Source organism: Chamaea fasciata, unplaced genomic scaffold (genome assembly GCF_029207755.1).
Source record: "Chamaea fasciata isolate MVZ Bird 193981 ecotype frontalis unplaced genomic scaffold, bChaFas1.0.hap1 SCAF_2, whole genome shotgun sequence".
Lineage (NCBI taxonomy): Eukaryota > Metazoa > Chordata > Aves > Passeriformes > Sylviidae > Chamaea > Chamaea fasciata.
The window spans coordinates 32,959,532-32,986,817 of NW_027094087.1; the positions used below are offsets into that span (position 1 = coordinate 32,959,532).

The window sequence follows — 27,286 nt, forward strand, 5'->3', positions numbered from 1 at the left end:
TCTAAAGGAGAAGCTAAACTAATCACTGAGCAGAACTAATCTCTCTTTCAGTCAGCCATTTCACAGGGCTTGCGCTGCACTCAGAGCAAGGCAGGGGAGCTGAGGGGAGGCTTCTGTTGGGCTGCAGACACAGCAGAGCTGCCCAAGTGCGGATCCCCCTTCCCTGGACACTCAAGGGACAGGAATCGCCTCAGCCTTCGCAGCAACCACTGGGTTACAGCAGGAGCACGTCCAACTTCACATGTTCACCACGTGGCAGAGAAGTGAGAGTCAGCATGAGGTGGAGTCTGCCACCTTCACCTGTCTGCTTGTGATCCCAGCCTCGGAGGAGCTTGGTCAGTGGAGCCCAGTGGGACTCACCTGCAGCCCAGGGAGACACCTGCTGGGCAGGAACTGCTGAGCGTGCTTGGAAAAGCAAAAGTGTTTGCGCTGAAGTACAGATACACTGAAATACTGCACAGACATACACGTTGTTTAAAACATAAGTTTCTTTTAAAAACTTTATTCCAAACAGCTGATAATCCTGTCAAGGGTTTAAATCAGATTATTTAACCCTGTCACAAGTTTCTAATGAGGACATGCACAGGTCAGAGCCTACATGTGGGAAGGACCTGTTGTGTGCTGCTGAGAGGGTGTCCGGAGGGCACACCCCCCGCCCAATGCATCAATGCACTAAGATACATGTTCGAAGAGACCAGCCACAAACCAAGGATATGGGCTTACACAGTATGTGCCCAAAATGGTTGGCCAATTCTAAACAAACAAAATATTTAAGACCTTAGTGAGTTTTGGGCTGGTTTTAAATTAGTTTTTGTTTATTTCAATGTATTTAAGTTGGGGTCTTGTGGAGACAGATGAAAAGCATTCAAACACTCAATTTATAGCAATAGTTGAATTATGCTTGCATAAAATTCTGCTTTAGCAGAGCATGAAGTATTTTACAACAGTTCTGTGTTTTATGGCAGCCTGCATTTACCCATTCGCTGTCTGATCAAGAGGGAATTCCACATCTGCAAGTGGAGACCACACAAACTAAATATTAGCTTGGACTTTTTAGTAGATACGTGTGCTGCTACGTGGACTGAATACCCCAAAAAGTGCACAAGACCTCTCTCAGGGGTAAGGAAAGGAAGCTTTCAATTAGCCTCTGCACACAGACATACCTCTCATGAAACTTGTAGTCATGATTCAGGCACTCTAAAATAGTTTCCTCAAAGCCTCATGCCACACAGAAGACAGCAAATATTTAATTAACTGAGAATGTTACATTTCTGTGTCAAGAGCACAGCTTCGCTAGTTTTCATCAATATCTTCGTTAAATAAGGCCTTGATCATCTCAGCTGTGATATGCCCATCTGATTTACCAGTGGTGTCCCCTTCTCTGTGGCTCCTGCTTGGCATTTCTTCTGGCTCCTTACAAGTAGGCACAGCTTTTCCAATCACATACAGCTTTCTCTTCAGAGGTCCCAGTTTTGAGTATGCCTTAAGAAGAAAGAATATATTTCCTTTGCCATTTTGTAGGAAAACCTCACCATTCTTAAAAAAAAAAAAAAAAACCAAACCAAAAAAACCCGACACCAAAAAAAACAACAACCCAGCAACTTTTCTTTTTAAAGCAACTGTAGAGATGCTACCCTGGGGTTGTGTTTGATAACAGTAAATATAGGCTTCTTTTGCAAGCCAACTCATTTTAGGAGGCCACAACCCTGCTGCCCCCTTCTTCTCCTGTGTTTTCACCAATATCACCTTCTCTAGAAAGCAAATTCTAATTGAAATTCAGTTCTGTGAGAAGAATTAAACTAATCCAACAGCTTACTCCTGCTAAAGAGAGGTCCAAGGCCAGCCAAGTGCTTCTGCCACATCTGCACTGGCTCTGGTCCTCTCCAAACCCCTCTGCGTCTACTCAGTTGACTAACCCAAAGGAAACTAATTCGGGGGAGAAAGAAAAGGAAAGCTTTTCTGCTGTGTTAGAGTCAATTAGCTGCAGGAAAGACCAATGTGCACTGTTCGAACCCAGGAATGCAGGAACACCTTCATCCTGGCTTTCTGTTGAAGGAATATTGATCCTTTAATGCTACTGTGCAACAGATTCCAAAGGGCGAGTCCATTACCATTCAAGCAAAGTAATCTGTTATTAGGTGACATTCAAAATTGTTTCTAGGGGAATTTCATTCTGACACTCCATGGGATGATTCCTAGGACACCATTCAATTGCCAAAGGACATGCCTCATGGTATCAGAGATGCCCAAAGGTATCCAAAACATGCATGTGAGCTGATCCATAGGACACAGAACCTGTGCTCTTTTGGCCCAGCATGGAGTGACCCAACTGTCCTAAATAGCACCAGAGGACTACAGTCAAACATCTGAATTGCCCACCAGGTAAAGGACTTTGGATGCCACAACAACATTGGAAATAGAACGGTCCCGACAGTGGCTCATGCTCCACACTGAAACATGTCAGTGAAAGACCTGATAATTCTAACTCATACCTGGAACTCTTCTTCATCTTCATACGACAAGTTGTCCAGGGCTGGAGTGAAGAATTTTTCCCACAGCTTTTCATCACTGTCTTGAGGCTTCTCATAATCTCTTTTAGAGGGAATCTTTAGAAAGGCACTTCTGAGGCCCTTTCCATCTGTCTTTGCTTTTTAAAGAGAAGAAAAATGAAGTGTATGTAACTGTTAAGCCTTATGGAAGTCAGAATCAGTACTTGATATGAGCATTGCCTGCAATCTTTAATACGGCTTAGCCCGTGCAATGCAAAGAACAGCTTGGTAGCATTTTAAATTGCAATTCAAGCCAAATGTTCATTTACGTTTGGGTTATTTATGTGTTTTTAGTTCACAATTTCTGATCAGCACCTGGGAATTGAAATTGATTGGAGGTTAGAACTAATGGATCTGTGGGAGAAGGCAGAGAAAAAAATGACCTTTTATCAGTTCAACTTAAATTCTGTAGAGCCCTGAATAGTTAAAAAGAATAAGAAAGGCAGCAAAAACAAGTATAAACTTCTTCTATACCCATGTTTGTGTATTTATAGGTACATAAATACAAGTTCCTGAAACACAATTAGTTTACCTATAACTCCCCTAAAGAGATCACATCTGTAGTTGGCTAATTCTCAGGATGATAGAGGATTCTGGACATGGACTGCCAAGTTACAGGTTTGCCTGGGACAGTGGCCCAGCTTCTTGGAACAAAGCCTTCTCCTCCAGGTAACTATTGCAAAAGTCTAGCAAAGGTTTTCAAAGTAAACATATATTTAAAACAGAAGTATTCGTCAACATGTTTGCTGGTGCCTGATAGTTTCAAAAGGCCCACCTATGGCTGGGAGTGATCAGAACTTCAAGAAACTTCTTCATGTATCCATAACTGTATGACTTCCATTTTTCTAACATATCTCTTTAATTTTCTATTAAGGAGATATGCTAGAATCATCTTTCTTCTACTTTCTTCCATCCTCTTTCTTCTACTCACACAAAGATGTAAAATAAAACTTGTGATACTGAGGAATATACAGAGGCTGTCCTAAACAGGTAAGCACAGGCTCATGCTCCTTCTTGCCTAATTGTATAACCTTTCCCTGGGCACACCTACCAGAAGGGATGGAGATTCAGCCCAAAATTCAGTACTGCTTGCCAAGATTTTCAGTTCAGGCTGAACTCCATCGAGCTTCATCTGCTCTTGCTAGCGATTTAGCTATAATTTAACTCTGGTGTATTGGCTGAATGACTGCAAAGTGCATGTACGCTTAAAGTGAAAGCCAACGTGGAGTTTAAGAGTGTCCTCTCAGGGACAAGCTATAATGAAGTTATATGGATCAGTAAAGAACCGATTAAGATACGATTCATATCTTCATAAAAGATGGCCAATCCTGTAAACTACATTCCAGGGTAGCTCTAGATGTGTAATTACATTCCACAATCTGAAACCAATTTCAATTTAAAAATTACAGATAGATTGTGATTTTGTCTCCTTATGCAAATTACAATCTATCATGGCTGTGGTGGCTGCAATCAAGAGGGAAATAAGGTGTTCACCATGTCAAACAGGTAGTTTGATTAAAAAGTTTCAGAAATAAAAAGTCTGTAAATGTTCAGTAACTTATCAAGCCTTATAAGCTGCTGGCATTTGCATTACCTGCATATTCTGTGTTTTCCCTTTTCACTTCATCCTTAGGAAGTTCTTGCAAGCCAGCTCCCTTTGTAAGAAACAAATGCCTGTGGAGTAAAAAATAAAAAGTGAAACCCATAACAGGGGTCTGAATTTTCTCTCTGAACTGTCCTGTGCAATGATTTGGGGTGAGGGGGAGGCCACCCTTTCTGAGAACCACTGCTGCTTAACCGCAAAGGCAGAATAGCGCAATAGTTCAAAAATGCAATGGAGGCAGCCAGGTAGCTTAGTGGCTAATAAGCTGCTCTTTTTTATTCTTAGAGCTTTAGTTCAACTATGTCCATGAGACTAAAAGAAAACAAATGTTATAGTCTCCAGACAGTCCAAGATTCAGACCACAGCTGGCAGCTCTCACTTCAAAGAAATCCAAAGTTGGGAAAAGAGAGAAAAATGGTCACTTCTTAAGACCCAGAACTTTTTGTGCAATATGGCTAAAATCACTGAGCTGGGACTGGAAACTGAAGATGGATCTCTCACATTGTTGCATTGTACTTTTGATACCATTAGTGTTGACATTTTGTAGCTAAATTAATCTTTCTCTAGGGAAAAAGTTAAATGGTTTCAATACAAAAGCAGCTAATACTACAGACACATCTGCAGACAGACATTTCCCAAGGTCTCTTCCTTTCTCAGTGTCAGGTCATTTGTTTCACTCAAGACTGCAAGCCCCCTATATTTGCAAATTAATCTTCACATCCTTAAACATTTTGTGAACAGTCAAAGAAAAATCTATTATTCAGCACTTAGACTGAAAAGCTGGGGCTGAGACCATCTAATTGCAGCACAAAGAAATTATTTCCAAGCCTCAGTGATATGAAGCAAGTGGTGCTAGGTCTTAGTAGATTAATTAAGGACCCGGTTTCTTCTCTGAAATTTGGTACTTGGGAAGTCACAATGTTACTGACATCCTTCAGAGATACTACTCCCATGTATACTCAGTCAAATCCTGTCTTCCCTCCACTAGGAAACTTGGCTTTTATGTGGGAGAGCCCAAATAGCTCTAGAGGCAGACAGGAGCATTATCTTAAAAAAAAATTAATCACTTTTGAGTCCACGAAAGCATTCTTTTACCCTGATACTTGTAGATGCTGAAGTTTGATGTCAATCAGTTTTGCCACTAAAGTGGTATTTTCTTCCTCCAGGAGCTGGACAGAAGCTTTCAAATCCCTTTCTTCCTTTCGGTAGATCTTTACCTTTTGACAATTAAAAAAAGAATTTAAAAAATTCTTAGAATTTTAGAAAACTTTGATAGCAACTACTTTACCAGCACATGCCTAGAAAAAAATGCAGCTGTATCAGCAAGACTGCACATTTGGTGGGCAAACATGGTGACACGCTTTCAGTCTAAGGGAAGGTCTCTCTGGTTGTTTCACACCTTTATTAGAGCCCTTTTACTGTCACAGCCCATGTGTGCCAATCACAGCCACACTTTTGGGCTACGCAACCCTGACAGCAAAACCTTATTGTGTAGTCAAGCAAGTCTGCTAGACAGGAGCTCTGGATTTTTGTTTTGTGCTTTTACATGAGAGCTTTGAGAGAGGAAAAGCTTCTTTGCAGAGGTAAAGTCAGGATCTTTCTCAGCAAGTGCTGTTTTTCTAATTCCTTCTTATACACAAAACCTTCTTACCCAGAATTAGTTTTCAGCCCAGAGTTACCACAATGTTTCTTCACCCAGAGCGTGGTTGGGCTCTGGAACAGGCTCCCCAGAGAAACAGTTACATCTCCAAGGCTGACAGAGCTCAAGGAACGTTTGGACAACACTTTCAGGCATGTGTTGGGGCTTTGCAGGACCAGGAGTTGGACTCAGTGATCCTTGTGTGCCCCTTCCAGCACAGGATGTTCTATGGTTCTGTGACATTGGCTAAGCCCCAGGTGCTACTTGCTTTCAGACTGGTAATTGCCCTTTGTCACTGTGGAGTTTTACTGACCAAAGGATGCTAGTTATCTAGTTCCCACAATTCCTCCCACTTCTGCTGAAATACAAGCAAGTTGTTACCCCCTTCACTGGGGAGGGGAATGTACTCTGGGAAAGAGATCTTCCCAGAAGTTCAGCCACATGCACATGTTTAATAGAAGTACCAAGTGATCTGAAAGTGTCCATTCTCATCAAAACCAAATTAACCCAGCTATAATCATCCAAATTTGCAGTTAAAACTAGTTTCTACTTCTCCCAAGGATTAAAAAGGTGAAAATGACTGGAAATTAACCAGTTACAGGATGTGGCTTGGCACAGTGAGGTGATGCAGCTTTGCACCATCTTGGTGTGACACAGTAACCATGCAAAAATGTGACTTGAAGTCTCCAAATCTGTTTAATTTCAGAGGTAACTAATCTAAAGCTATTTTGGTAAGTCATTTTTTCAGTTCAGTGGCCAAACTGAAAAAAAAAAAATTGAACTGAGACAAAACCAAATTTTTTGGTTTATCTCCCCCAGAGGAAATACTGAAAGAGTCTGTTAGCTACATATAAACATTAGTCTGAGAGAAAATATTTCATCCATGGAAGAAAAGCAACGAAAATGAATGGGTAAATTCAGAGGACTGGAGAAGTTAGTGATAATAGTTTTGTTTTCCCCCAAAATTCAAAGCACTAATTCATAACATAGGAAAGCAGCAACACAGGAAAGTAATTCATAACATAGGAAATTTCTTGTTGAGAGGGAAGAAATCCAAATCCCTGAGCTCTGAGGTGAGGGCCTGTCAGGACATAAGAGTACTCCAAAGTGCTCTCTTGTTGGCACTGCTAATGTGTGTAAGAACTGTAAGTGTTCAGTGAGACAGGGAGAAGGGAAGAGAATTCATACTCATTCAGTGATGGGATGTGTAGATTTGAGCTCCTGTTAGTTTATACAGAATAAAACATCAATTCTTTCCCATTTCTTTTCCCTACCCTCATTGCGTCAGAACCTGTGGTTTGGACACTCTCCCTGGAAAGTTAAAGATGCATGCTCAGAGCTCATTAAGGGCAAGAAGGAAAGCTGTGTCCCTGCATACTGGCAAGTACCTTAAATTAGTAACTAAAATGAAGAAACCTCTGCCAGGTTCGTTGATGTGGCATGGAAAAGTAAGAAGTACTCCCCAAAAAGTTTTGCTCAGTTCTTAACTGTGAGGCTGTAAAAGTGAGGAAAGGCATTTCACTCACCAATCTCAGGCTTAGATTTGATTGAAACAAAGAACCTATATTGACTGGAATGAATAAATAAAATCAAACTTTCACCATGGAAAAATTATTTTCCTAAATCTGGCTCACCAAATTTTTTTTCTTGTCAAGAAAATTACAGCTATCTAATATATAGCTCAAAATTGTCATTAAAGGACAGTATAAAAGCTATCAAGCAATTAATTACAAGTATATAAGATTTTGATTTTCCTCTCTTCAGTGTAGAGTGACCATGGTTTCTTTATGACCTTCCATTTAATGTTGTCTCAAAGCCATTTCTTCAGACAACATGTTTCCAACATCCATATGAATTTTCTTTAAATACAGCAGCATTAGAACTTCAATGCAATTCAAACCTCCCCTCTTCAGCTACTTACTTGGTTGATCCTTTACACTATATAGCATCCCAATCTCCACAGATAAAAATCCTTAATTGTATGGAACATTGTAGTCCTTCATGCAACAGCTTGGGCAGGAAAGGGGGTCCTCCATTTGTGAAAGCAGATGTTCACCTCCTACCTTTATTCACCACATTGCACATGTTTGCTGATTAGGATTACAGATTAATTACTGGAAAATTGCTCTCCTTTGCCAACTGAAGTCTCCTGAGGCCCATGACTGGAAACAGCTCTGACCATAGGCCACAGTACTTCCAGCATAAACTGCCATGATAAACTGCAGGCAACTGATCCTCTTACCTCTTCTTTGAGCCACTGGTTCTCTTCAATCTCTCGGCGACAGTCTTTGTCCAAGTATCCCACAGCTTTCTGAGGAAACACAATTTAACATCATCTCATCTGAGAGCAGAACTTTGACAGTCCTGCATACTATAAAGAAGCCCCTTCTGCTCTTTAGCAGGAAATAATTAAGAAACATCCACACAACAGACTGTAGCATCCCCTGAGGGATTACAAGGGGATTTAGTTCACAAGGCCAGATGTTTCTCCTCTATCATCCTGCCTAGAGCAGATTATATGTCAAGCAATTTACCAATATTTTTTGATTTTCATATTAAAATAGGACATTTTCCTTTTTGCCTAACAAACTCTTCTCTGTTCCCAGTACTGCTCAAATCTTACTGCTTTCAGAAAATCAAACCTTCAGCCATTAAGAACCCTAAGTAAAATCCCAAATGAGTGACCTAAGCATGTAGAGGTCTGTGCTAATGAGCCAAGGCTACAATTTAATCACTGATGTTAGTAAAGCGGAAAGGAAGAACTGGGAGGGAAGATGCCCCTGTAGATCACCATAAACAGTCCTCTCTGGATTATGTTCTCACATGACTGGAAATTCCAGCATTGAAGTCAGGGATTTTAAACACCTAATGGGCCTAGTGTTTTGTACTGAAGTATGCTTTGCATTTTGTGAAAGTAAGAAGTTGTCACTAGTGCTACTGTAAACCATGTTTTCAAATCAGAGCTGGCAGACATGACAAAAAAAATAGTGTATCAATAAACCTACATTTTACTGAGATTGCACTATTGTGGCATTTTAAAAACATTGTATTTTACAAGTACAGTGAAACCTTTTTTTTTCCCAAATTGATTCATATTTTCATGCAATCTCTTTATATGTTAGTGCTTTTTGAAATCTGTTTAAATGTCAAAATCAAGGCCATGGCAAAAGCCACATGTTCTCAAACAAGACTTGTCAGTGCACAGTGCCCCAGTTTCCCGTGCCTTGCCTGTAAAATGCCTTCACATCTACCCATTGTTATTCTGATGGAAAGAAAAAAAAAAAGGTATGTGTATGTATAGCAATAACCAAATCCATGTGTACCAAGATTTACAGCTTATTTTACTCTCAATTTATTAGAAACGTTCAAAGTCTTAATATGAGTTAAAATAATTAATAATTATGCAGAGTGCATGTATCCCAACTATAATGCAGTTAGCAGTTAAAAAAAAAAAACAAAAAACAAAAAGAATACCTTAAGAGCTTCTTCACTGAGAAACTTCATGTGCTTGTCAAACAGTTTCTGATTTTCTTCTCTCACAACCTTCAAAGCTTCTCTATAATATTCTTCAAAACAAAACACAGGGAAATCAGAAATCATTATTTGACATCAATATTTCCTGATAACAGATAGATAACTGGCATGTCATTACTAAACTGGAACTTATCAGAGAGTGTCACCTGCATAGATGCTCCATTGTAAAGAATTCAAATATCCTCTACAGAAATTGTCCTTCTAAACTCAAAGAACAGTAGTGTTAACTACAAAACTAGAAATTGGAAGTGGCTTATACATTTCTCTTGACAACTGCAACAGTTGAGCAATTCACTGCTAACTGAGCAGTGAGCTCAGCAATTCTCTGCTAAAATATTGACACCTTAACATTAAATTTTGTCTCTATCAGTAGCAGAGCTCCTGGAGTCATGTGAGAGATTTGCTTAGAAATTTGCTTATTTTTTGATATAGAAGAATATTGGATCACAATACCCATGTGACATTTTTTCAGATAGTTATTATAATGTGCCTAATAAATTTTCTGACTTATCTAAGGCTCTAAGGTTCCAATTTGACAACAGGAAAAAATGGAGAATGTGGCAATACCCACAATGATTTGCTTCTATCATTACTTGTAGTCATTATTTAGAAAGTGTGTCTTACATTGAACTGAATAGGTTTGGCTTCACGTTCTAGTCACTTGCTATTTAATTATTGCATCCCTCCCTTTAGTTCCTTTTTTGTTCTTCTAAATAGCCCACTTCTGCTTGATATTTCCTCCTTTTGAAGGAATGAATGAGATTGTAGTAATTTTCTTTGAAGGAAGGCACTGCATACTTCTTCCAAAGGGTTGAAATTCAATCTTTCACTACACTTGTGGTGCAGCCAGCCTATTTTTGATCTGGCTGTAAATGAATATCTGCTCATGGATGCACTGTGGAGTCAAAGGCAGCCGAATATGTAATGTGTATTAGTTGTGCATTAATTATTAATCTAACACTGTGGAGGCTGGACTCCACCATCTATATTTGGCATGAAAAGGAAGTACTTCCATACTATAATGAATTCACTCTTCCATTATTTCAGACAGCTAAAAAACATGAGTTTTACTTGGAGAATGACAAAGGAGAAACTGTATGTCTGAACAGCTCCTAAAGAGGCTACCTTCCCTAATCCTCTCATTGCAACACTGTTGTCCCCACACATCACCTGAATGTGTGGCTCTCTTTTGCTTCCCCTCCTCCCCGTGTGCTTTGTTTAAAATGTCACCACCAGACAAGATGAACTGTGCCAGTTTCAAGCCCTTCAGGGGTACACACAGAGACAGAAACCTGTTCACCTGTGCTTATTCTCTAAGCCTGTTACACATTCAAGGTGTGAACAAGCCCAATTTGTTGCTGCCTTGCTCTGAAAGCTTGTTAGATTTGTGCTGGAAGGCTGTAGTCCCCAGACACTTTCTAGGTTCAGTTCTAGGGAGTTAAGCAAAATAGTATGGCAAGCATCCAGTACTGGCAGCACCATTTTCCAGTATGTTATATAGGCCACTTACATATGTACCACTATAACATGACTTTCAATAAATACACTTCTGTTGGGCCATGAATTTTTGTTAAACCATGACATTCTGTACCCTGTGACATGCAGGAGATCAGACTGCCTGTTCCTACCGGCATTCTATATAAAAGCACATTCTCTGTTTCATTTCATATTTCAGCAGCTGTATAGCAAAGTTTTAAATCAATTAAGAACACAGAAAATGCATCATGAAAAAAACCCCAGCCTCTCCTGAATACAGACATGGATGTCTGACAAGCTATCTGGAAATGCAGAAATCACAGAGCAGATCTTTATGGTGGTAAAATATGTTTTGAGAGACAGAAAGATAGCTGGCTGGCTCTTATTCACAGTAGTTGATGCCTGGTAATGGCTGGCACAGAAGATACAGAGACCCTTAGAGCAGTGTCACTGCCTGTTACTACCAGCTGCTTGGCTGCGCTCACGCATACTGAGAGGGACATAAAGAAAGAAAACCAGGACATCCTTCTCCTGTTGGAAGCATGGCTTATGTAACAGCAAAATATTTAAATGATTTTAAAATAATGCAGTAATAAAGAAATCTTTGTCAAGCACTCAGCACCACAATATATAAGCTGTTAGATTAATCCCACTGCTGTGACAGTGCTGAAACAGTTCCCGGTATGTGTCTGTGTCTGCACTGGCGGCATTGCAGGGCCTCACACAGTGTAACCAGGAGGAAAGGTCCAGACCACTGGCTAAAGAGCTCCCTCTAGCCCTGCATGCAAAGCACTGCGCTCCACAGGAAAGACTTCCAAGAATGAGCTCATACTACTTTCCTCTCAAAGGAGCTTTCAATATGTGAAGTGCTTGTAGATGACGAGAAGTAACAGCAGCAGAGTCAACATTTTCAAGTATGACTGCCAAGGGAGCCCTCTGTGTAGGTGACCTAAATATGCGTAGACTCATTTTTACAAAAACCTGCTGTCCTTCTCAATAACTTTATTTTTTAAATGGGTGGCCTGTATTTTACAAGAAAACCATCAAAGGACCAGCTTATCTGTTTCTTTAAGTGTCATCATTTCTGTAAACTTTATCAATTTCTTTAACAGAGGAACTTTTACAGAGAGAGAGAGAGAAAGAAAGAAAGAGAGTCCTTGATTTTTTCAGGATTATGAAGCCCATCTTAGGTGCACTTAGAAAAGTTCATGCAAATTACTAGAAAAGTTGATACAAGTTACTGGAACTTGACCTGACATTAATTTTATCATTTAATTCCTGCAAGCAATATGCAAAGACCTTGCAAGACTTGCATTACACCAGTTGTAAACTGACCTTCAGTTCTTTCAAGTTCAGATTTGACTTCCACAATGTCTTTTTCCAGACTGCTGATCTTCTGAGCATGTATTTCACTGCCGACATTTTTGTACTCCAACCAATAATCTCTCTCATGTTGCTTTTCTGAAATTTTTTTCTCAGTTTCTTCAGTTCTGGAGCGCAGATCTATTAAAATAAGAATGTCAAAAGACAAGTTCATTACTGATTTCTTGAACGGGTAATTCTTACAATGTCAACTTCTTTAGGAAAGGTGCCTTCACAGGGAATGGAAAAGGAAGGGGGATTCTTCCATACTACAATACATTACAACCTGATGGCCTTACATAGTCTCCAGGGCCACCATCACTGCTGAAAACAATTGATCTTGATCTTATTCTTCCAAGGAGAGACAACAGTTCTTACCGAAATGTTGTAACCAAGATCATGTGTCTTCCACAGAGAATCGCAGAGATGGCAGCCAGAATTTTCAACACTCAAAACTGGTCTTTTTTCCTGCCATCAATAATTTTATTTTTAATCTTCAGTAGAGCCAGTGCTCAAGTCTTTCATGAGTTTCAAAAAAGAGGAAGTCTCTGTACTTGCATCACTTGGAAGAGACAGATTGATTTATAAGCCCTTCACAATCTCATACTAAATTGAGAGAGCCCAGTTTTGGGAGAGGAAAAGTTTTATACTTTTTTATACAACAGATAAGTTGAATCTCTCCTTAAACTGCAAAACAACAACAACAACATGTACTCCATCCCAAGAGTAAAAACTGCAACCCACACCTCCCCTCTTCACAACATACCTTGAAGAAGTTGTTCTTTGTCCTTCACAAACTGAAAAACTGCTTTCAGTGACTCTTCCACATCATCCCTGGTTACAACTTCCTTCTCATCTCGTTTTTTCTCCTTTTTTTCTATTTGCTTTACTAAGTGCCTGATAAGCACCTTCTGTTCTTCCTTCAGAACAGCATTCTAAGAAAGAAGACACAGTTGATATTAAAATATTTTTAAAGAGACAAGTTTAAGTTAAAAAAAGTAAAATCTGGCCTAGTGCCAGATGAAATGCAGGAACACCCAGCTAAGCACCTATTCTTCATACTCTGAAAGATTGGAGCAAAAGGGAGATTTTTCAAGGCTCAGACATTTCCTCAATAACTTCAAGACCACTAGAAGGAAATGAAAGACAAATGACAGCTGTACTTGGTACAGCACACGAATAATCCTCCATTGCCTGGAAAGAAAGGTGCTTGTGGATAATTTAATAACAATATTTATATGTAGGAGCTATTTGCTTCCTGTCAACATTCTTCATGAGAACGTGCCATCTTCATATGGAAAAATCATGAGACAATCAGGTCACTTGAACATATCCACAGCAAAGAGTCTTGTCAGAGCTGAAATTAGTTATACCTCCTGATTCCACAACTGGAATCATAACCCTTGGCCATGACCCTCTCTAGTGACACTCAGATTACTGATTATGTGTGTTTGCTCCCAAAGGATCCCACAGAGGAACAAACAAGTAGTAAGTAACTAACAGTTACTAGGCAGTAGAAAGAGTCTAAAGCATTCCTCACTTCTACGATTAACACTAAACCACTCAGAAACATTAAGTAGGAGATAAAGAATGGAGCTCAAAGCACTGTTAAAACATGATTAAATTAAAATAATAGCACTTCACCCATTCCTTAAAGTACCCTGCTCAATCTAAAATATGGAGTCCTTGAAATACCATGAACTAGCAGCAAACTGGGGGAATAACTGTAGAAAGATAGCTGGGGGTAAAATTAGAGGAAACTGGGAAGCTGTATTCACATCCTAAAAGAAGTTGTACTGCTATGGAAATTATAGGGTAAAATGCAGCTGCTACTCTCTGAATGGAATGCAGTTGGCATGCTCAAAACCTATTCCATGATGATTCCCTACAATCTGCAAGCACAGTCCCTGCTAAGGGGGATGGAACAGAGGGTGGAATGAAGTGGAGACACTGTGGCCAGGCTGCATGATAGAAATCCTTGCAGGGAGGGGAACTCAATGGCACTCCGTAGCTGACAAACCACACAGCACCTGTCAGCCACGGGAGAGAGGAGAACATGAATGCCTAGAGTCACTCAAGCTCCACCTAAGCATAAAAAATAGTACAAAGGGAAGTTAGGAATGGGGAGAAGTTTGGGAAGTCCATCATAACTCCTGGGATCAGTTGTGAGGCTGAACATGTCTTCTCCCCCATAGGGACACCTATTGGGTTAGAACCATGCTCTGTGGGCACTGAACACTTTCACTGGGGATTAGAGCTTGTCTGTGCATTGCTTTGAATATGTTTTTTGCAGGGAGATACTATCACTGACAATCCTCAAACCTTAACCTGTCACAGCTTCATGTTAATGAAGAGCATTATTGCATAAACTGTCAGTGCGAGTCCTTCACGGGCACTGGCCATCAGTAACACACCCAAGCTGGGGACACCCACTGAGGGGTCTCCCTTCTGCTGCTGCTCTGTGTCCCTGAACAAGGCAGTGGAACCGCTGTCCGATCCAGCAGTATAACCACAAGAGACAAAAGCTCCAACAATAATCATAAAAGCCTAAAGATTGCAGAAAGAAGAGCAACTGCCACTTCCAGTGATAGTCAAGCTACAAATGAAACATATCCTGGCTTGAAGACTGAAAGAAGTACCACAGAAAGCTAAACAGATGGATGCTTAGAAAAGCAGGGCAAACATCAGCATGGGAAGGACAGAGAGACATTGTTTCAATTGTTTCACTGCTATGAAGTGCAGCTGCAACATGATCCAGAATAAGGATTATTGAGCCTTCAGTTTATTTCAATAGGTGACTCTCTAATACCAATTTTCAAAGTTCTCTGCTCACAGTTATCAGATGCCATATTATGGCTGTTTATATACAGCTCATATGCATGGTTCTTCAAAGTGTCACTCAGGTCTGATCAGTAGTTACACAACCTTGTTCCAAAAATTACCCAAAACAATTTTTAATCCATGAGGAAGTGTATCTTCATCAATCAGTGCTAGAAATCACAGCTAGTAAATAGCACAATGGTCTTCCCTCTTTATTCAGTTTTTATTGTAACTAAGTTTGCAGCAATAACTAGATTCTCACAGGAACTTGTGTAATTCCATTACTTCAGAAGTGATTCAAAGAAGGTCAGCAATTCTCAGTGCTTGGTTAGGTCTGCTAATACTACTGACAAAAATTAAAATAATCCCATTTATTCTTCACACACTGAAATATTGAAGAGGATTTGTAGGATTGGTTAAAAGGCATATCTGAATGTACTGCAGGAAAGGTACCTACTGAAAGGGGGCTGGCTGTCCTGTGCCTGCTGTAGAGAAAGATGCCAAAGCACGGCAACAAAGTTTATAAAAAGACTAGAGCCCAAATCTGATGTGGAGAAGCTGAGGATGTTTAGTCTGGAGAAAAGGAGGCTCAGGTGGCACCGCAGCTCTCACTACAACCACCTGGAACAACTTTGTAGCCAGGTGGAGGTTGGTCCTCCTCCCAGGTAACAAGTAACAGGGCAAGAGGAAAAGGAAATTGTGCCAGATTTAGATTGGATATTAGGGAAAATTTCTTCACTGAAAGGGTGGTGAGACATTGGAACAAGTTGCTCAGGAAAGTGGTAGAATCACTATTCCTGGAAGTGTTCAAAAGACATGTGGATGTGGCACTTGTGGACCTGGTTTAGTGATGAACAGAGTGGTGCTGGGTTAAACAGTTGGACTTGATGATCTGAGACATCTTTCCCGTCCTTAACAATTCTATGATTCCATGAAATACGTAGGTGGTTGGTTATAAGGATCTCTTGTGCATTGGAAAGCACTGGCACTGAACTCACTTGATCTTACTGCTCTGTCCTATTCTGTAATGTTCTACTCCTGCAGCTTCTTTTTAGCATGTTATATTTAGGACACTTATGCTATATGTCACATTTAATTCAGATAACACTTTCATTTCAGCACATAAAGTGACTCACTAACTCTAGTTTCTTTGACTGTAACAAATTCACTGAAATAACTAATTTTAATGTGCATAGTATTAGAATGGAAAGAATAAAACTGTATCTGTGAGTAAGAATATCACAAATAAAATTTGTTGCATAGTCACTTACTTTTTCAAGATTTTCTTTGATCTTTTCTTCCAGTCCTTTCAGGTGAAACAAAACCCGTTCAATTGCTGCTTCTTTTGCCACAATGCTATGAAGGGAGAGTAAAGACAGACATTCTTACAAAAACATTAGAGAAAGGAATGCTATTTAAGCTAGATTAAATGTAAATACTACCAAAATGTTTATTTTCATATCATATTGCTTGACTCATTTGGGTAAATACAACTGTCTGCTTACTATACATATAAAGAAATGCTTTCCCACATACATCTGGGCCTGCATGTTAGTTTGGATTTCATAGCCCTACAGAGCAGCCAAGTCCCTGGTTATGCTGCTCCTGTGAAGCCTCTTGAGAGGCTGGAGCTGCTTTGTTTGTTGTGCATGAAGGTTTAGCTGACCTGTTACACAGGGTACTTTCAGGAAAAGACAATTTGTGCTCCAGAAAATATTTCTCATCACCAGCTATAGAGAAAGCCTAGTCAACTCACTCACACATAGGTCAGCTGGATCCCAAACTGGAGAATTCAGTGGGATTCAATTCTTCTGATAATGTGCTTTGTTAAGCTTCATAAACTACCTTTGTACACCAAGAACTTGTTAGCCTTGAAGAAGAACTAAGGGAATAGGGACTCCAGCCCAAGAAGTATGTTCTGTTTGTATACTTTTTATCAAAGAATTAGATCAATGATTTCATATTTTCATAGGCTACTTGTCATCCCCTTTGCCCCAGCTATAAAATAAACATTTCTTTCTGGTGTTCTCTCTTCTAGAATGAGAAACACTAGGCTGCAAATTGTGTCTATTTGCAAAACTCTCTGTAATATGTACCTCTGTTCCCAGCATTCATTCACCATATGGCACAATAGAGGCAAGTATTACAATTATCACACAGTCTTTTATTCTTCTAACAGTTCTTCTTCCTTAAGTTTTTAGTTTGGGAATTTGGGTGCTTTTTTATGGTTTTGGGTGTTTTTCTCCTTCCCTATTGTCTTAAGCTATTTTAAAAGAAGGTAACTTTTTTCCTGGTTAATTTGCTAAGTTTGGATCACTGAATCATGCAAATTTCAGGTTACTAAATTTGCAACCTCTGGTGTCAGTGTGCTCCAAGGTATTCTTCAGGTTTTCTATTAAGTGGAAGGATATTAGTTAGAGAGACTAGACCAGAGATATGGGGTTACAGTGGTCATGGCCACAGCAAAAGTAAATCACAAGACTGTTGTTCCTAAGAATTGCTGAAACTGAGAACTTTACTGAAAATCCAAAATAACAAACTCCCTAGGAACAGTGCCCATTCTTCAGTGTATGGAAATAAAAAAAACAGGAATGGAAGTTAAAGAAATACTCCACACTTGATAAATCCTGAAGTGGAACGAGACAGCTATTCACTTGTATGATTATCTACCTTTGATCAGTCAAGTGGTACAGAGAAGTTACAGATTACAGAGGTGAAGAGAAAGAAATGGAGAGCAAGAAGGATGGAGAAGAGAGAAGGAGAAAGATAAAAACAGCAAGAAGAATACTTTTCCCCCCTGCTGTTGCTGTAGAAACTACATAGTCCATTTCAGTGAAGCACCTATTTCAGTGGACAACCCTCCAGACAAATGAGTCATTTGCTTGGGTATCTGCATACGCATAACAATAATTTTATCAGAAAGTGGTACAGTTTCTAAGCCCAGTAATACAGTTTCCACACAAACCAGGTAGTTTTGGACTTTTCAGGTGGTATTTGTTTCTGAGATGATTCAGCTAAATCTAGGCTATTTCACTACAGAAAATTGCACTGTGTGCCCTGTAAAATGAAACAGAAAATCCCACATAAACCCCGTGAACTCCTATAGATGTCACTACAACTACAGGAGCATACTTTTCAGTTTTCTTACTCCACTTTTCATTTCCACATGAAGGCACAACTCCTTGCTCCCTAAACACTGATAATTGTTGGATTATTGGGTGTTCCTGAGGTATTTCCATTTCAACTTCTGTCTCTAAGAAAAAAGTCATGAAGCTTACTTTTTCTCCTTTAAATCATTTACTCAAGAGACTAGAAATCATGTAAGTTGGGCTGGCTTGTAACTGCTTCAGATATTTTCCCCCTTGGCTTTTATTTTTCTCTGCTTGATTTTAAGAGACCTTTAATTTCTCCATCTCTTACTTTCAAAATAAACCACTTTGTGCTCTGCTCTCAGCTGCACCAAGGAAGACAGCCAACTGTAGGTCTCGAGGTTCTGGCTAGTGACAACAAACCTCTGCCAACACCAAGGAATCCTAAAAAATACAGTCAAATGTGATCTTGCAACTTCAGCATATACTGATTAAAACTTGCTAGTAACAAAAAAAAATGTCAGAGTTTTCTGGTTTTAATTTTTTTTCCCCAAGTTATAGCCTAATGGCATAAAATTTCTGACCCATAGCTACAGTTTAAAAAGTGTACCTCTCTGAAATAGCCTAGAAACCTTGAAACACTCAGCTCAGGCTCTAAATTGTGTAATTTGTTTCGTTATCTGCTTCCTTCAATCACATATTCTACATGAGTGAAAAGTTAAAATATATTAAACCTACTGATATTCTAGTAAGGCTTCTGGTAAATCTGATTCAGGCTCTTGAACTTGCTCTTCTGGTTTCTTCTTTTTCTTGTTGTCTTCCATTTTTTTAATTTTTTTTTTTTTAATATTTGTGCTAGAAGTGAAGGAAAAAAAGATACAGAGATGAATGATTTACAAAACATTGTGCACTCACTGGCATTTGTCACTTGTGACAAGCTTGGAACAGTTCTGAAATGAAAAAAAAGACCAAGTTGAGTTTTTGACAGCAATAATCCCGCTCAGGGGTAGCACTCACGCCCATGTCTATATATACATACACACACATATATATACATCTGTATGTGTGTATATATACATTTATATATATATATATATACATATACATATACATATACATATACATATACACATATATATATATATATATATATGTAAGGTATACCTGAGCAGATACAGTGGTCTCTATCACCAGTTACTTATGGCATCCCTTGCTGCAGGTTGTCTTTCCTATTCTTGCTAATCAAACCAGCAGTTGTTCCTTTTCCAGTCCTTTATCAAGTACACTTGTTCACATGCCTTTCTTTCCCTCTCCTTCTGTTCTCCTAGCATTATGAACATCTCCCTTTCACCACAACTCTGACACCAGTTTTCATTGTCAGAGCTGGAACAAAAGCACTTTCTGAAGGGATATGCATGCCAGCAGCATGCTGGCTCAGCTACCAACCTCAGAATTCGACTGGCAATGAATAGTTCTGCAATGGAACTGCTAGCATACATTATACAAACTAAAAAATGTCACAAGAAAGGGCACTTAGGAAGATTCCTTGCTTTTAGCAGTCACATAATCAAATGTCCAAACCAAAACAGTTTCTATAATATAGGATGTTTTATTACTGAAAGAGTAGGAACATTATATAGAACCTGTTTTCATGTTAAACTGCTTCTCTGAATTTAAATTGTGGATTTTACAGTAATAGCTGAAATTGATAAAAGCTTGTTTTGTGACTAAATACAGAAGATTGGATACTTTTTCCTGTTAAAATGTGGGGAAGTAAACAGGAAAAAAAATCACTATAAAGACACATAAGCAATCCTGTAAAATCAAGGGAATGAAGTGAAACCAACTATTGACAGATGCACTGTAATCCATATACTGTCCTATGCCTTCTGCCCTGAAGCAAGGCAGTGTCAGCTTTCTGTATACAAAATAACTTTCTATCCTATTTCACATACAACCTTTGCAGTTTCCAATTCAGTACAATATTTTTTCATGGAACTTTCAAAAATCCTAAAGGCATGGCTGTTATAAGACGTGGGATTTAAAAGAAACCCAAACAAGTGAATTAAGAAAAAAATCTCAGTGAGGCAAGAAGTTAGGTACTTTGCTCCTCCCAGACTCCTTTGAAATTTCCAAAACAAATGCACAAGTGTAGGATATACTTGTTAAGTGTAAAAAAGAATTCATCACACTTCTTCAGTACAGAATTAACTGGACTGCTAGTTATTCCATTTCCACTTGAGCATTTATTTTACTGATCTTCCACAGAAACTGAAGATCACTAGAACACTTCCTAAGGTTCTCTTTAAATTGTTTCTGTCCCTTTCACTAAATGAATTATCAAATTCCCTGCCTAAGACTGGATACAAACCAGAAAATTTTGAGCAGAAATATTTTGAAAAGGCTTAAGGCCTCTTTTTTTTTTTTTTTTTTTTAACCACAGGCCCAGAAGAGCTCCAGTGATATATTCATGAAATTCTTCCCAAGCAGATAGGAACAAGAAAGCCTCCAAGCTGTACAAGGTGAAAAAACACATACTACAATAAAGGATTTTGCAAAGCACAGAAAATACATGAGAGAGAGAGAGGGGAACATATTTAAGGGAACTGAGGATTGACTGCACATTTTAAACCCACAGGAGAACATTTGCAGAAGGAAAGATCTATTTCTTCTCCCAAACAAACAATATTGTGAGGCTCTTGACTGACCCCCTTTATCAGTACCAGCACAATCTCAAGCAATAACTACACTGCCATTGCATCCTTAGAAGGAGCAGGCAGTTTCCTGACACTGCATCCCAACTACAGACACTCTTTACAGAGACCACCTGTACAGCAGCTCAACACTCTCATGAGCCCAATCATTGTCATTAATGCCACCCAAAGTAGCACTTGCACTCACATAATTATCCCTGTATACCGAGCAGCTGCACTATCAGAAGCGTCCACTCCTTCAGTCCCCAAAACTTAAAGTCTCACAGAATACACCGAGTTGGAAGGGACCCATCAGGATCATTGAGTTCAACTTGTGGCCCTATGCAGGACACTCCAAGAACCACACCATGTTCCTGACACCATTGTCCGAACATGCCTTGAAGTCAGCTTCAGGCCATCCCCTGGGGTCCTCTCACTGGTCACTACCGCGGAGATCAGTACCAGCCCCTCTGCTTTCCCTCACGAGGAAGTTGCAGACCACAATGAGGTCTCCCCTCAGTCTCCTGTTCTCCAGGCTGAACAGACCATGCGCCCTCAGCCGCTCCTCATAAGGCTTGCCCTCAGGACCCGCCACCATCCTTGTGGCCCTCCTTTGGACAATCTCCAATAGCTTAGTGTCTTTCCTCCGGTGCACAAAACTCCAAGGTGAGGCCGCCCCAGCTCAGAGCAGAGCGGGACAACCCCCTCGCCCGGCCGGCGATGCTGTGCCTGATGCCCCCCCAGGGCAGAGCTGCCCCTCCTGGCTGCCAGGGCGCTGCTGACACACGATCAGCTTGCCATCGACCAAGACCCGCAGGTCCTTTTCCACTGGCTGCTGTCCACCCTGTCGCTCCCCAGTCTGTCGGTACACCCGGGATTGCCCCGTCCCAGGTGCAGAATACGGAAAATCGACGACCTCAGTCACGCTACAACATCGTGCAGTCACACTGTAACCCCTTCCCAATCTCCAAAGCAGACTAACAGTTCCCTCTGTCCTCAATCCGCCCCAGGCTAACGCTTCCCCCACGCCCCGAACACTATTCCCCCCCAGCCCCCTCCACCACCAGACACCTCGGTGGACAAAGCCGGGCCACCCCTCACCGAGGCCAGCGCCTCGCTACCCGCGGGCACCAAATCCCACCGGCACTGTCACCCTGTGCCTCAGCCCCCCGCCAGCCTCCCCGCCACCGCCGGGGAGCTCCCTGAGGCGGCTCCCCCGGCCCTGCCCCACCCACGGCCTCGTCCCCCCTCAGGGTCCCCGCGCCCCGGCACCCGGCCCGCACCGCGCGCTGCCCCCGCCCCGGGCCCCGCCGCGCGCCCCGCCCGCCGGTCGCCATCGCGACGGGGCCCGGCGCCACGGGGGCCGCCGGCGCCCTCTGCCCCGGGAAACGAGAAGTACGGGGGGGAAATGGCGTGTGAGACGGCCTGGGTTTCACCCAAATGCGGTGCCAGGCTGAAATGGTGATGTTGGAGCTCTCTTCAAGAAAGAGAGCGCGTCCCAGCTCCGTACTGGGACAGTCCCGCAGCGAATGTGAGCCGGGCCGCCCATCGCCGCAGAGCCGGAGCCAGCCCCCTCAGCCCAAGGAACTGCGATGGTGCCTTGCCTTGCCTCTGTGGCCTGTGACCCCTTTGCTCCACATCATTGCAAAAGGCCATGCCCAGCGGTGGGGGCAGGGCTCAAAAAGGTGGAAAGGAAGGCTGGAGTCTGATCCTGAACTGCTTCTGCTTCTCTCCTCCTGGTCGGTGAAATGCAATAGATTTTGGATAGGCTCTGGTCATTTCCTTCCTTCATAGGATATCAGTCCCTGAGCCACACAATCCCAAGAGCCATACTCAACCACAGAAATAAATCATCAATCACTAAAGTGCTACTGTCCACATTCTTGGACAACATAGAGTCATGGAAAGGCTTGTGGGGAGGGACCTTAGCGATCATCTAGCTTTAACCCCCTGCCGTGGGCAGAGATGTCGTCACTAGTTCAGTTTGATCAGGGCCCCACCCATCCTGGCCTTGAAAACTTGTAGGGATGGGGCATCCACAACTTCTCTGGGCTTTCCTCTTATAGTTTAAAACCATTCACCCTTGTCCCACAACTATCTGCCTGTGTAAAAAAAAAAAAAAAAAAAAAAAAAAAATCACTCTCCCTCTTTTTTTTATAAGCCACCTCTAAGGACTGGAAGGCTGCAATGAGGTCTCCCCATAGCTGCCTTTTCTCCGTGATGAACATTCACATTTACTTACTTTGTTCATAATTTTTGGCCATCCCTGTGGGAATCTGTGTTTTCCTTTGACAAGTCCCGTTTGACATAGTAGAGCAGTCTCTGTAATTAAGACACATTCATTAAAGTAAGGACAAAATGGGGGTTTTTTTTGTCCTACAGGCAGAGATCTCTAGCCATGCTGCATAAGAGAGTGAATTTAAAGATGCCCTGGTCACTGGCAGCAGGACTTAAATTTGTTTTGTTTGGGAGCAAAAGAGAAGGAAAATGATCAGACCCTAGTCATGCACATTGAATCTTTGAAGCCATTGCTTTCATCAAGCCTATTATCAAGCCAGTCTTTTTCTTACCACTGTATAGAGTAATATAAATTATCCACACTGTTTCTTTTTAAAGTTTGCGCTTTTGGTATAAATTTTCTTGTTACGTTTTAAAATAAATTCTAAATAAATCTAAAATATTTTTGAAGGCTTACTTTTTAAAGACTCTGCACTCCTTCATGTGTGAAGAGATGGACCTTGGTTAGGCTGAGAGCTCCTGTGGTGGACTTGGGGGTAGCAAGGAAGGGTATTTTTCCAGCTCCTCCACTCACCATTATTTTTCTGCTTTCCTTTGTACATGAGCTTTTTATGGGATTATCTAGCGGTGTGGAAAATTTTAAAGGAAACAAAAAAGTTATCTTGATGCCCAGGAACCAACTGAAGAATGTACAGCAATGGAGGATGTGCTCAAAGCCACCTGGGAAATTCCACTACAGCCATTAGATGAACAACATCAGAGTTGGCTGTGATTTGTGTTAGTTCATCAGAGAGCAGCTCAGTGTCAAGCGCAGTTGAGTAACAGGAGGTAACTGGAGGAAGGAAAGCATTATCACCCTGATTTTCTTCACTGGAAGTTACTGTCTCTTCAACCAATACCTGTCATTTTGTAACCACACCAAAGTACTCACTAATTTTTTCATTATTGGAAAAAAATGGCATGACTTCCTTTTTACACTGGGAAATCACTTGAGAGACAGACATGCTGAATGAGGGGGTGAAGGAAGGAAGGTGATCCACTTTCTGAACCTGACAGTAGTACAACTATACAAAGATAGCTGCAGACTTGATTGGTTTGTGTCTTTTTGCTGAAGATGCCGTAACGCTATCTGTTACACTGCAATCAAAACCATGCTCATATCTTTTGATTGTGCTGAGAACTTAACAAGTCTGTGACTGTGTCTGGGGAACACAAAGAGGAGGGTAGGTAGAGTATACCCTTCTGTGACTAATTTTTGTTCTCTTGCTGCCACCTTGAGAGTGTTCAGGCTTAATTCACTTGAAAAACAGCTGTTCTGTGCTTACATGAAATGCGTAGATTCTTCAGATTTCCTGCACCACTGCAGAGTAGCTCTGGGGACAGGTTGGATGCTGGGTGCAGACTTTTTCCATCTGCAGTTACTGAGGAATGAATCTGAGGGTCCTTCAGGTATTTCATGTTCTGAAGGTCACTCAGATATTTTCAGTTTCTTCTTTATAAAGATGTCAACTGGCAACTGGTGTGAGCTGGTGTGGGTCCTTACACACATAATCCCACAGATTTCATCTGAATCCATTTCAAGAACACATCACTAAATGAAATTTGAGCAGGAGAGCTCACCTACGTATTTTAACAGACACAACACACCGCATACACAGTTTCTCAGCAGTCACTTCTCGCAGAGCTGGAGACCTCTGCCATTTAGCAGCAAGGAGCTGCTTTTTCCTAAGCTTGGGTCCAAAATCCCTGATAAGAAGGGGAATTGTTTTGGGCAGTGCGTGCACCAGACCCATCAGTTCCAAGTACATCCAGCAGGGGTCAAGCGCACTCACGGCTGCCAGCTGATACAGCGTTTCTGGTCCTGAAACTCTTGTTCTAGTCATACTTTCCTTTTTCTTCGGGACTGCTGTGAGAAGGGGGAAAGAGGTATTTTACTCACGAGAAAAATATGCTCCATCTACGAAGAGCGTCAAAAGAGCTTCGCATCACTTCTAATTAAGTGATGTTTCTTGATCTGCATTGAACAGCACTTAAGTGTGGGTTTGAATAGATACAGCTTAGGATGCTGCATCGGGATGAATAAACAGGATACTTAGATAAGAGATGTTGGAATGAAAAATATTGAGGGGAGCAAGCGACTTTTAATCTTTCACAAGGTCTCCAATTCACTCTGATCCTCGTGGGCTGAATGTAAGCCCTATCAAAGACTTATTAAGCCAGAATTTTACTGCACAGTGCATGAAAAGTCCCTCATTTTGTCATCAAAAAGGAAGAGCCGCATATCAAATGCATGGCATTGAAAAGACAGAATTTCACACGAATGCTACGAACACTAAACTTTCTCTAAAAATTGTTTCACCATATGCAAGTTTGAGAAGGTAGTGAAACGTAAGAATTTATTGGTAGCAGGAAGCCAGGGTTGATGGTATAGGATTTGGGGAGCGAATGGACTCAGGCTGGGAACACAGTAGGGATGTAATTTAAAGCAGGGCTGCTGCAAGCGAGAGCCGAGCCAGCGCTCCGGGCGGGCGGCAGCCGTGGGCAGGTGACAACAGGGCTGCCCTCAGAGCACAGCGGCTCCACTCCCGGGCACGCCAGACGCTGCAATCCTCCAGCTGCCCCAAAGCAGAATTAAATCAATTAGATCAAGCGCTGTGAGAAGAACGTGCTTAAGGCGAAAATACCAGCGCACCGGCTCTCCCCATGCGAAGGTCGGTGCATTCGCCCTGCTCGCAGAGGCTTCAGAAATCCCCGTAGTGCCTGGCTGCTGAGGGGAAGGTCCTGCTGAAACACCCCATGGAATGGCGGCATGTGTATTTTGTGCCACTAATTAAACAGAAAAGCACTTACAGCGGGTTCCTGAACAAATAGATGACTGAAACCTCTGTTATCGAGGCCCGTATCTTTACTCAAACAGGGGCGTATGTTCGCACTTCTCGGGTCGCCTATCGCCAGGTAAAGTGAAAAACTGATCACTGTCCCTCACGGCAGCTCGTCAAGTCGAGCCGACACTCCCTGCGTGGGCTTCGTGTGAGGCAGCCACTGTCCGCTGTGGAGTTCTCTCTCGGAGCAGTGCCCGCTGACAGCCGAGCGAAGCTCGCCCGGCCCGTGGGCAGTGTCACCGCCCCAGGCGGCCACGGCCCCGTCGGGCACACCCGCGGGTGCCGCAGGTGACACGAGGAGGAGGGCGGGCGCGGGCAGGGGGCGCCGCCCCGCTCGGAGGGACGGGCGCCGGCATTGGCCCGGGCCGGCGGGACGGGCTCGGCCTCGCCCCGCGCCGCCGCCTCCCTGCCCTCAGACAAGCCGGGGAGCCGGCGCTGTCTCTGGCCGGAGGGAAGGAAGGGGCAGCCGCGGAGGGGACGGAGGAGAGGTGAGGCTCACCCAGAAGAGACTCTGGGGGTGAGAGGTGGGGGGGGTCTTGTTAGTGGAGTGACTCGGAGTTAAAAAGGGGCGTAGAAGCCGCCCGCAGGGCTGGGGCAGCGTGAGTGCGAGCCCGCTGGGCGCTGGGGAGCCCTGGCTGCCAGCCTTCGCCAGCCGGGGTGCTCCGCAGGGTTCGGCCGCGGTCGGCGGGCAGGGCCCGGTCACCTGAGGACGGCGCAGCGCCCACAGGTGTCTGGCCGGCCCGGGCCCTGTTGTTGAGGCCGCCGGGGAGTGGAGCTTGTCAGCGCCTTTCCTCAGGAGCGCTCTCGAGAGCCCCGTGCCCGGGCAGCCGAGCGCCGGGACATCCCCGCGCCGGGACATCCCCACTACTGCTGCTGCTGCTGCCTCTGTCCGGGGTGAGAGCTGGGTAACTGTCAGAACTTCCCTGCACAGAGCTCCTGGAGTCTGCTGGGATGGGAAGGACTCTCTTTATTTAAATAAGGTGCTTAGATCTCAGCTGAGAGATGTTAATGACCTTTGAGTAAATAGTAAACACTTTTAAACTCAAAACAGTGAATTAGTTGCATCATCCACGCTGTCTCTGGAATGACTTGCAGGATTGGACCTGGCCCTAAGGTTTAATGCAGCCAGTTGTGTCTTTCCTGTGAGAGCAGAGGAATCTGCTTAGAACTTTGCTAGGATGAAGGTCACTTAAATCTGGGGAGAGATTGCTAAGCGACAAGTATTTTTGAAATTTTTGAGAAAGTGTAAGGGGAAGAGATTTAGAACGTGTTGTGGTGATGCATCCCCCCACGCTCATTCACAGCATATGCCTAACAGGATGTTGTGAGGAGAAACTTGATTTTATTAGCTGAAAGAACTGATCAAAGTGTTGCACCAAACATTTGCGTGTTTACACACAG

At 42.3% G+C, this 27,286-nt stretch overlaps 2 protein-coding genes across 11 annotated transcripts in view; one reads left to right on the forward strand and one right to left on the reverse strand.

Annotated features, from left to right (window-relative positions):
- Positions 1 to 513: 513 nt before the first annotated feature.
- CCDC83 (coiled-coil domain containing 83) lies at positions 514 to 21,907 on the reverse strand. 4 transcript variants are annotated; one of them, XM_066175615.1, is made up of 11 exons: positions 21,867 to 21,907; positions 18,811 to 18,927; positions 16,255 to 16,339; positions 12,930 to 13,098; positions 12,137 to 12,304; positions 9,266 to 9,357; positions 8,034 to 8,102; positions 5,248 to 5,369; positions 4,144 to 4,223; positions 2,493 to 2,647; positions 514 to 1,482 (listed from the first exon to the last, which is right to left on the reverse strand). In XM_066175615.1, the coding sequence occupies exons 2-11, from the start codon at positions 18,894 to 18,896 to the stop codon at positions 1,294 to 1,296; spliced, it is 1,215 nt and encodes a 404-aa protein (XP_066031712.1). In that variant the 5' UTR covers positions 18,897 to 18,927; positions 21,867 to 21,907; the 3' UTR covers positions 514 to 1,293. The 4 variants fall into 4 exon arrangements, with proteins under 4 accessions (XP_066031712.1, XP_066031710.1, XP_066031711.1 ...); XM_066175613.1 differs by lacking the exon at positions 21,867 to 21,907 and adding an exon at positions 21,163 to 21,760; XM_066175614.1 differs by lacking the exon at positions 21,867 to 21,907 and adding an exon at positions 20,974 to 21,151.
- A 4,379-nt stretch (positions 21,908 to 26,286) lies between these two features.
- SYTL2 (synaptotagmin like 2) overlaps positions 26,287 to 27,286 on the forward strand; it is a 53,712-nt gene continuing 52,712 nt past the window's right edge. For 6 of the 7 annotated variants that reach the window (XM_066175617.1, XM_066175621.1, XM_066175622.1 and 3 more), the window contains exon 1: positions 26,287 to 26,373. The gene's annotated coding sequence lies outside the window, so the exon portion shown is untranslated. Of the gene's footprint in view, positions 26,374 to 26,709; positions 26,780 to 27,286 lie in introns of those variants that run through there. The other variant, XM_066175620.1, reaches the window with a different exon arrangement.

Excerpts from the sequence above, each read along its gene's own strand:
- CCDC83 (XM_066175615.1), bottom strand. The coding sequence starts at position 18,896 with ATGGAAGACAACAAGAAAAAGAAGAAACCAGAAGAGCAAGTTCAAGAG. Across the intron at positions 8,103-9,265 it reads TCAGTGAAGAAGCTCTTAAG|AAAGCTGTGGGATACTTGGA; the intron begins GTATTCTTTTTG and ends GTGTTTCCTCAG. Across the intron at positions 4,224-5,247 it reads CAGCATCTACAAGTATCAGG|GCATTTGTTTCTTACAAAGG; the intron begins GTAAAAGAATGC and ends TTTACTCCACAG.